Below are 9,454 nucleotides of genomic sequence, written 5' to 3'. Positions count from 1 at the left end.
CTCTCTTGACTTCTTGTTCTTAGCAATTTTTCCTGTGAACCTGTGGGCGGTTCTCGGTGGAAGTTGGAACCACCCTAATCCTGTCGCCCTTCAAAATTAGTCCACTGCACAACCCTTACTGTTAACTACACTCTTTTTATATTACATTTGTTTCTATACTGGCCTAATATCAAGGCCAAACTGAACTGTAACTCCCATCCAGTATACCAAATTGTTAAGTGCCCAACAGTCCAAGTTCACAGCTTTATTCAAGTATTATAAATAGACATTTGACAAACACTTCCTCATTAAAATAAATAAAATAAAATATTTTATTATATCATCAAATTAGATTAATATAATTAAAATATCCTTTTGTTTTGATTTCGTGAGTACGGGGTGGCTTTTGTTGTCTTCCCAGAGTTGTTTCATGAAGTGATGGAGATGTTTCAATCAGCAAGAAAAAAATTTCACATGCAATTTGCTACTATTCAATGCATGCTCCGGAAAACCTACTCTGACGACTTTCAAGTTTTCTAGGCAAAACAGTTAATGTTATCTTCATTCCACTATCCACATCGCTGCATACATAAAAGACTGAAAACCAAAGCAGGAAAAACAAACTTAATTTTCTAGCTATGGGGAGCCAAAGAGAGTTTCATCTGCAACAAAGAAAGGGACGAAGAGTTATACTCTTTCCCTTGCCTTTACAAGGCCACATCAATCCTATGCTTCAGCTTGCAAGCATTCTCTATAACAAAGGCTTTTCTATATCTATAATTCATACAAACTTCAACTCTCTAAACTCTTCTAACTACCCTCACTTTTCTTTCCATTCAATCCCCGATGGCTTGTCGCAAAGTGAAGCCTCCTTTGCGGATATAGTATCTCTTCTTTCACTCCTCAATGTTAAGTGTGCGGCGCCATTTCAGGATTGTTTGGCTAAGTTGCTGTCAAATATTGTTGAGGGGGAAAGTATTGCTTGCTTAATCACGGATGCCGGCTGGTACTTCACCCAAGCTGTTGCTCAAAGCCTTAAGATCCCAAGACTAGTGTTACGGACAAATAGCGTCTCTTTCTTTCTTGTTTTTGCTGCCTTTCCACTTCTACGGGAAAAGGGTTATATGCCCGCAGAAGGTGAAAACTTTTGTTTCTATCCCTATTTGTTCTCTTTTTGTTACTATTTCTTCCAGGGTAAGCTGTAGCTTGATTGATATATACTTGAAACTACATGCAGTACAGTAGAAATGATGGTTGTGTCGTTCTTCTTTCTAGTATGCAATCAAGAATTAATATTCCATTGAAGCTCGAAAGAGATTTAGGTACAATCTTTGAAGTGATTTATTTCTTATTTCTGCTTTTCTGCATCTTTTTATCCCTCAGGTTGTGAACCGGATGCACCAGTGCCAGAGCTCCCACCCCTAAGAGTCAAAGATATTCCAGTGTTCGAAACACGTATTCCCGAGACTCTTCACCAAGTGGTATTAGGCATGACTAATCAGACCAAGGTCTCTTCAGGATGCATATGGAACTCTTTTCAGGACCTTGAACAAATTTCTCTGGCAACATTACACAAGGAATTTCCAATCCCAATGTTCCCAGTAGGTCCATTGCACAAGTACTTTCCTGCTTCCTCAAGCAGCTTGCTATCACAGGACCAAAGCTCCATTCCCTGGTTAGACAAGCAACCGCCTAAATCCGTAATTTACGTGAGCTTTGGAAGCATTGCTGCTATTAACGAGACTGAACTGTTGGAGATAGCCTGGGGATTAGCCAATTGCAGGTTGCCCTTCTTGTGGGTGGTTCGACCAGGATTAGTCCGCGGAGCTGAATGGATTGAACCATTGCCAAAAGGGTTCCTAGAAATGCTAGATGGAAGGGGGCATATTGTGAAATGGGCTCCCCAACAAGAAGTTCTAGCTCATCCTGCGACAGGAGTTTTTTGGACGCATAATGGCTGGAACTCCACATTGGAGAGCATATGTGAAGGTGTCCCCATGATTTGCCAACCTTGTTTTGGTGACCAAATGGTGAATGCAAGATATGTTAGTCACGTTTGGAAAGTTGGGTTGCACCTGGAGAGGAAGCTGGAGAGAGGGGAGATAGAAAAGGCAATTAGAAGAGTAATGCTGGAAGCAGAGGGCCAGGAAATGAGAGAAAGAATAGTGTATTTGAAGGAGAAAGTTGATCTTTGTCTAAAGCAAGGAGGGTCTTCATATCAATCTCTAGAAAACTTGATCAATTATATATTGTCATTCTAGGCATTCCAAACTTATTTAGATAACATACTCCAGATTCAATTTACTGAACCCTTGTTCTTATATACTTTAAAGGACTTAGCATGTTCTGGAGTTCAACATTAGGTGATATCTATATGTAATTGCCATATCATTGTTTCTGGCTTAAGTAAAAACTGGTTCCTGAAATGATGAACTTTTAGAACTGAATTTTCACTTACTAGATAAGATAAAGACATTTGGTCTTCAAATATAATTGAACCCGGGAAACTATAGGCTAAAGCAGGATAAGGATGTGCTTGTATTATCACAAGACAAAGAACCATTCTTCTTCCAGCTCCACTGAATGAATGTCGATTTCATTATCAAGAAATTGGTACTTTCAAATCTCCTATTGGGTAAGAGTTGCGTCTCTNTTAATTAATTAGGAATATTGATTTTCTATGTTAATTAGTAAAAATGAAAAACATTATAAATTTAGTAGATTATTAAATAATAGTGATGAGATATTGATAGCATTATAAATAAATAAATATTAAGATAATTTAATTTTAAACAATTCCATAGCATTACTCTTAACTTTTTAGGTGGAGTTAATTTTTTTTTTTTTTGACTTTTTAATATTCGACTTTTTGCCTAATTAAAAAATTTATAAAGTCAAATATTTAAGGGTTTTTTTTTTTTTTTTTTTTACATTTTTAGCAAAATAATAACGAAAAATATAATAGAACCTAACGAAGGATGGAAAAGTATCGTTTTGCTAAACCTTGGCTGGGAAAATGTTCGTTCTTCCCAAATTTAAGAAGATTTCGTCTTTCCTTCTTAGGTAACAATAATTTGATATACCCTAACCCTTATAACATTTTTCAATTTATAAAAACTTACAATGTACTTCAAATTAAATAATGGGAAAAATGAAATTAATCATTTTTTTTCCATGCAATAATACTATACTTACAAAGAAATCTTATAAAGATTTCCATACAAAGTAAGGTAGCAAAAAATGAATGGAAGAGTGAAACAAAAAGTCAAACTCATTAAATTCACTCTTTCATTTATTTTTTACCACATCACTTTGTATGGAGATCTTTGTAAAATTTTTTTGTAAGTGTAGTATTACTCTTTTTCATGTATATAGAATTATTAATCATGTGAGTATGTGATTGCCTCCTTTGAGTACATATACCTTATCGTTAATGAAACAATATGTGGATGGTCTTTAATTTAGCTTAAAAACATGAAAAAGCTTTAATTTTGTATTCCAATAACATTTTTCACATCACTTTCCACATCAGTATTTTATTAAATATTTAATAATTAATTAATTAAAATATTTCAGTTAACCTAAGTTCAGAAAAAAAAAAAAAAAGATTATATTAAATCAAAAATCCGTTCTCATCCTTCATCTTCTTCCTCTCTCCTTTTCCCTTCTACTCCTCTTCCTTTTTTATTTGTTTTTTTCCCAATCTCAACCGCACCACCGCCGTCTATCCTCTTCCACCACCACTTGCAACCGCACTGCCACTATTCACAAGGCACTGCCAAAGTGCGGCCAACCACCAGTCTCTTGCCTCCCGCGACACTACCAGCCACACCGCATGTGGCCACGGTTTCGCTAGCCACCAGGCCACCCGAGGCCAAGGTGCGGCCAACCACCAATCCCTTGTCTTCCTCTTCCTGAAATTTTAGTTTTTTCTTACTGTCAATCAAAAATACATTATGAAACATAATCAATTAGAAGCCTCCAATCTCCAAATTCACCGAATCCAATTTCTTAAGAAAAATTAATAATAAACTGAAGAAATAAAAAATTTGAGCCAAACACCAGGTCTGGGCCGTGGTGGCCAAACATCAGATCTGGGCAGTGGTGGCCAGTGCAATTTGGATTAATTAAAGTATTTTAATTAATTAAATATTTAAGAAAATACGTGATATGACAGATGATGTGACTAATCATGTCAGATGTCATGCCACTTTGTACTAACATTTCTCTTTCAGTTATTAGGAGTTCATCGACCGCTTTAATGACAAAGGACCCATTTATTTATTATTTTCTATCCACTACCGCCTAGATACAACCGTAGCCATATAATTGTCCATTACAGTAATATTATATTTACATACCCTTTTCACTGGTTTTTTTTTCACAAATGTATTGACTCGTGATTGGTCAGTGATAGATTTTATTTGTCCAACAATATGTTCTGAACTGAACAATTAAAAAGTACCATAAGTTATCTTTATTTCTTTTCTATTATTTCACAGCTACTTTCCGGCCACATGTTGTGCACACTTTACAGAATGATTTGTCAGGTTCTGTCTTAACTTTTTATCGAATCCCTCAGGAAAATGAATGGCTGAGAGAGAAATTTCTTAGAGAAATTGAGACGGAACCAGAAGCATAAGCAAAGTTTTTCCATGGAGGTCCAAAGCGAGTCCAGTATGCGACGCCGAGTGATACTTTTTCCACTGCCTTTACAAGGCCACATAACTCCTATGCTTCAGCTTGCAAGTATTCTCCACAACAAAGGCCTTTCCATAACAGTAATTCACACAAACTTCAACTCTCCAAACTCTGTTAATTACCCCCACTTTGACTTCCACTCAATCCCAGATGGCTTGTCGGAAGCTGTAGTCTCTGTGGCAGATGCCGTAGCTGTTATGACGCAAGTCAATGATAATTGTGTGGAGCCATTCCGGGATTGCCTTTCTAAGTTGCTATCAAATGTTGAAGAAGAGCCTATTGCCTGCTTAATCACGGATGCTATGTTGCATTTCACTCAATCTGTTGCTGATAGCCTTAAGCTCCCAAGGATCGTGTTACGAACTAGTAATATTTCTTCCTTTCTGGTTTTTGCTGGCACTCCACTTCTCCATGAGAAGGGTTACCTCCCCATTAAAGGTGAGCTTCCTAATTTATGTCACTTTCCAAACTATTACGTAGAAAGTTTTCTAATTTTATGAATTAATTGTTACATTTCATTATTAGGAATAATTTATTATAATTTCTGCTGTAGTTTTTGTTAGCTATACAAGCTATCATCATTTTGTGCTGGCAATCGAGTCAAATCTAGGTATTGAGTAGTGTTAAGAGCAATCGCTCCATCTCTCTCTTCTCCACTGGCCACTGCCACTTGCCAGTTTAATGAGCAAAGGCAGCTGTTATTTATATCTACTGTGCTTGAAATTACCTTTATCCAGCAAAAAAAAATGACCTTCAAACTGTCAAATATTGAATCCTAAATTTTTTGCTAATACTCTAATGTACTTAATCTCATGGTCAGTCTTTAGAGATGCATTGGCTCAATCATAGGGAAAGGTATTCCATTTAAGTTACAATATCCAAAGAAACCCATCTGAAAACCACTGAGATTTCTGAAGCATGTCTTTCCTTCACACGAGCTATTTGACAAAATGATGAAACTTGGTGCTTGAAAGATACCCATGTAAGAAGATTTTCATGTCAAAACTGGTGTTAGCCCGGTAGTTCATTAGGTGACAGAGATAGTTCAAGCAAACAAAATGGTAAGTGTTTTGATGGAAATCAGGGAATTTGGTTTTGTTTGGACTTAAATTTTTGAGAAGGTTTGCAGAAGATCCATCTTTAGTTTATGTTTAGTTATAACTAGTATCCATAAACTAAAGAATTCGCTTTACAAGTCATTATAAAAGATTAGCCCGAGCATTTATAACAAATAATAGTGGGCAGATATAGTTACTGAAAATCTTTAAAGTTACCAGTGGAAAAAGATTTGAATTAAAATTTAGAGTATTTGTTTGACTACGTTACTTTGTTTCAGTATTTGAGGAAATTATAAAGAAAATGCTATTATGATATTATCACTTCCGGAATTTCTCAACTTTAGTGTTATATGATTTTCTTCTTTAAGTTTTCTTTCTCTCTCAGATCCTTTGTCAGATGCACCAGTGATCGAGTTTCCACCGCTGAGAGTCAAAGACATTCCTGTGGTTGAAACACATGATCCAGTGAAAGGTCAACATTTGTTATTAAGCATGATTAGTCAGACCAAGGCATCTTCAGGATTGATATGGAATTCCTGTGAAGAGATTGAACAAGATGCAGTGACCACATTAAAACAGGAATTTCCCATTCCAATATTCGCAGTAGGCCCATTTCACAAGTATTTTCCGGCTGCTTCAAGTAGCTTACTATCTCAAGATAGAAGCTGCATTTCCTGGTTAGACAAACAAGCACCTAAATCTGTAATTTATGTAAGCTTTGGAAGCATTGTTGCTATTAAAGAAACTGAATTTTTGGAGATAGCTTGGGGACTAGCCAATAGCAGGGTGCCTTTCTTGTGGGTTGTTCGACCAGGATCTGTACATGGAGCAGAATGGCTTGAAGCATTGCCAAAAGGGTTTCTGGAAATGCTAGATGGAAGAGGACATATTGTGAAATGGGCTCCCCAGCAAGAAATTCTGGCTCATCCTGCCACAGGAGGATTCTGGACACATAATGGTTGGAATTCTACTTTGGAAAGTATATGTGAAGGGGTCCCCATGATTTGCCACCCTAGTTTTGGTGATCAGCAGGTGATTGCAAGATATGTTAGCGATGTTTGGAGAGTTGGATTGCATTTAGAGAAGAAGCTGGAGAAAGGGGAGATAGAAAGAGCAGTTAAAAGATTAATCCTGGAGGATGAGGGCCAGGAAATCAGAAACAGAACTATGGATTTAAAGGAGAAAGTGGATATTTCTCTAAGGCCAGGGGGTTCGGCATATCAGGCTTTAGAGAACTTGGTTAATTGCATACAATCGTTCTAGTTTTCCAATCCCCCGCTCCTTGATTCGTGTGCTAGAATTTGTGTCACTACTCCAAATCAAATACTATAAAAATTCATTTTATTTGCCAGATTGGCTGATACATGTTTGAGAATGATGAAAGTCTTCTAGTTTTAACTCTGATCTTCTTTGAAAATTGATGTACTTTATATTTGAATTCTGCTTCCTATAATAGAAGACTGGATAAAGAAGGCAATTGCGTGGATTTCCATGTTATTTATTGGTAGCAAGGATTTTTCTATACTGTTCTTCTCCCTTGCAACACCAGCTTCTGTTCTTGGAAACATTTCTAACTGAACATACATGGATATTTCTCAAATTTGCCAAAACCTAAGACTTTTCGCAGATGCTTTGGTAATTGACATAGCATGGTGAACTGACGCAGAGCCGATCAGATTCAAATATGTATACATGGCAAAGTTGAAAATTCAGAAAACAAGAATTTTTTTCCCTAAAAACTAATAACACGACTGACACCCTATTTTCAATTAAATTTATCATTTTTTCTTATTTTTTTAATTTTAATATGTTATTTAATATAAGATTACTCATAAATTAAAAAATTATTAATAATATGAAAATATAAACATTCTTTAAACGTTATTTAAAATTTCCAGTAACGATATATTTTTATTCAAATTCCTTACTGTTTTAATTCAGAGGAAAAATGAATATCCTTCAACTTTATTATTTCGGGTGTAAAGCCACAGAGGAGGAAGAAGATGTATCTTCTTTTATATACACTTTTAAGTAAACCATAGTTAAACCAACTAACTACAGTTACCAACTAACTATAGTTAAACTAACTAACTTGCTAACTAACCACAACCGTAAGAACAATAACTCAAATACAATAATCCAAGACCCCCCCTCAAGTTGGTGGGTGATGAATATCCAGCACCCCAACTTTGGCAGCAAATGGCGATGTAGAGTAGTTGGAATAGCCTTGGTAAACAAATCAGCAGGCTGGTCTTGTGTAGGCACATGAACTGGATGCACTAAACCTTCCCTAATCTTCGCACGAACAATGTGACAATCTATATCAATATGTTTTGTACATTCATGAAAAATAGGATTGGAAGCAATATGAATGGATGATTGATTATCACAGCCAAGGGGAATAGGAAGCTGCAGGGGAAATCCAAGATCAGTAAGCAGTTGAGACACCCAAACAAGTTCACAAACTGTGGAAGCCATAGCACGATATTCAGCTTCGGATGAAGATCTAGACACTGTGACTTGTCTCTTGGATTTCTAGGATAGCAAGAAGTTGCCGAGAAAGATGCAAAAACCAGTTACGAACTTACAAGTCATGAGGTAGGAGGCCTAATCCGAGTCACAAAAAGCTTGCAGCTGCAATGTACCATCAGCTGGGAACAATAAACCTAAACCAGGAGAGCCCTTCACATATCTAACAACTTTCATGGCAATGTTGAGATGGGATTGTTTGGGCTGATGCATAAATTGATTGAGCAAGTTTACTGCAAAACTTAAATTAGGTCTGGTGAGGCACAAATAGAACAGCTTGCCAATCAGCTTTTGATAGACTGAAGGATCACTTAAGATGGGATCAGACTGTCCAGGAAAGGCTTGATCATACTCCACAGTTGTAAGCTTCAATTGAGGGTCAAGTGGAACCAAAGTGGGCTTAGAAGCTGCTATACTAGATTCAGCTATCAATTCCAAGGCATACTTTCTTTGACAGAGAGTTATACTTTTGGAAGAGCAAGCCACTTCAAAACCCAAAAAGTATCTGAGAGATTCCAAGTCTTTGAGTTTAAAATTTGAATGCAATAGATCTTTAGTGGCTTGAATCATAGAAGCATCACTCCCTATAATCACCAAATCATCAACATATACAAGAACAATAACAATATGACTATTATGCTTTTTAAAGAAAAAAGAATGATCTGAAGGGGACTGCTGAAAACCTCCTGCTAACAAGGCAGTGGTGAGTTTGGTGTTCCATGCCCGAGAAGCTTGTTTCAAGCCATAAAGTGACTTGTGCAATTTACAAACTAAAGGTTGAGCATGTGTATTGGAAAAACCTTGCGGCAAATTCATGTATATTTCTTCTTGAAGATCCCATTGCAAAAAAGCATTATCAACATCTAAATGGAAGAGAGGCCAAGCTCTCAAGGAGGCAATAACCAAGACTAATCTCACTGTCACCATTTTCACCACAGGAGAAAAAGTCTCCTCATAATCAATTCCTGCCCTCTGTGTAAATCCTTTGGCCACCAATCTGGCCTTATACCTGTCTAGAGTCCCATCAGCTCTATACTTGAGTTTATATACCCACTTACACCCTATTGGAACCTTACCTGGTGGTAGAGAAACCAAAGACCATGTCCCATTTCTTTCCAAGGCTTGAATTTCTTGTTGCATGGCTGCAACCCAATTGGGATCTTTGGATGCTTGGGTGAAAGAATTTG

The 9,454-nt window shown here is 36.7% G+C and overlaps 2 protein-coding genes across 2 annotated transcripts; both read left to right on the top strand.

The window, feature by feature from the left end:
• The first annotated feature begins 617 nt into the window (after positions 1 to 617).
• LOC116121944 (UDP-glycosyltransferase 76B1-like) lies at positions 618 to 2,241 on the top strand. The gene is made up of 2 exons (XM_031407853.1): positions 618 to 1,116; positions 1,363 to 2,241. Exons 1-2 carry the CDS (start codon positions 618 to 620, stop codon positions 2,238 to 2,240), a joined length of 1,377 nt encoding a protein of 458 aa, XP_031263713.1. The 3' UTR covers position 2,241.
• A 1,601-nt stretch (positions 2,242 to 3,842) lies between these two features.
• Positions 3,843 to 7,317, top strand: LOC116121943 (UDP-glycosyltransferase 76B1-like). Its single transcript, XM_031407852.1, has 4 exons — positions 3,843 to 3,858; positions 4,562 to 5,118; positions 6,124 to 7,086; positions 7,159 to 7,317. The coding sequence occupies exons 2-3, from the start codon at positions 4,635 to 4,637 to the stop codon at positions 6,999 to 7,001; spliced, it is 1,362 nt and encodes a 453-aa protein (XP_031263712.1). The 5' UTR covers positions 3,843 to 3,858; positions 4,562 to 4,634; the 3' UTR covers positions 7,002 to 7,086; positions 7,159 to 7,317.
• Positions 7,318 to 9,454: the final 2,137 nt, after the last annotated feature.

The sequence above is a fragment of the Pistacia vera genome, unplaced genomic scaffold (assembly GCF_008641045.1).
Source record: "Pistacia vera cultivar Batoury unplaced genomic scaffold, PisVer_v2 Contig129, whole genome shotgun sequence".
Lineage (NCBI taxonomy): Eukaryota > Viridiplantae > Streptophyta > Magnoliopsida > Sapindales > Anacardiaceae > Pistacia > Pistacia vera.
This window is presented reverse-complemented; position numbering and strand designations above follow the sequence as displayed.

Bases quoted from the DNA above. Each gene is read 5' to 3' on its own strand.
- LOC116121944 (XM_031407853.1), top strand. From the start codon at position 618: ATGGGGAGCCAAAGAGAGTTTCATCTGCAACAAAGAAAGGGACGAAGA. The intron at 1,117-1,362 runs GTGAAAACTTTT...TTTATCCCTCAG, and splicing joins GGGTTATATGCCCGCAGAAG to GTTGTGAACCGGATGCACCA.
- LOC116121943 (XM_031407852.1), top strand. From the start codon at position 4,635: ATGGAGGTCCAAAGCGAGTCCAGTATGCGACGCCGAGTGATACTTTTT. The intron at 5,119-6,123 runs GTGAGCTTCCTA...TTTCTCTCTCAG, and splicing joins GGGTTACCTCCCCATTAAAG to ATCCTTTGTCAGATGCACCA.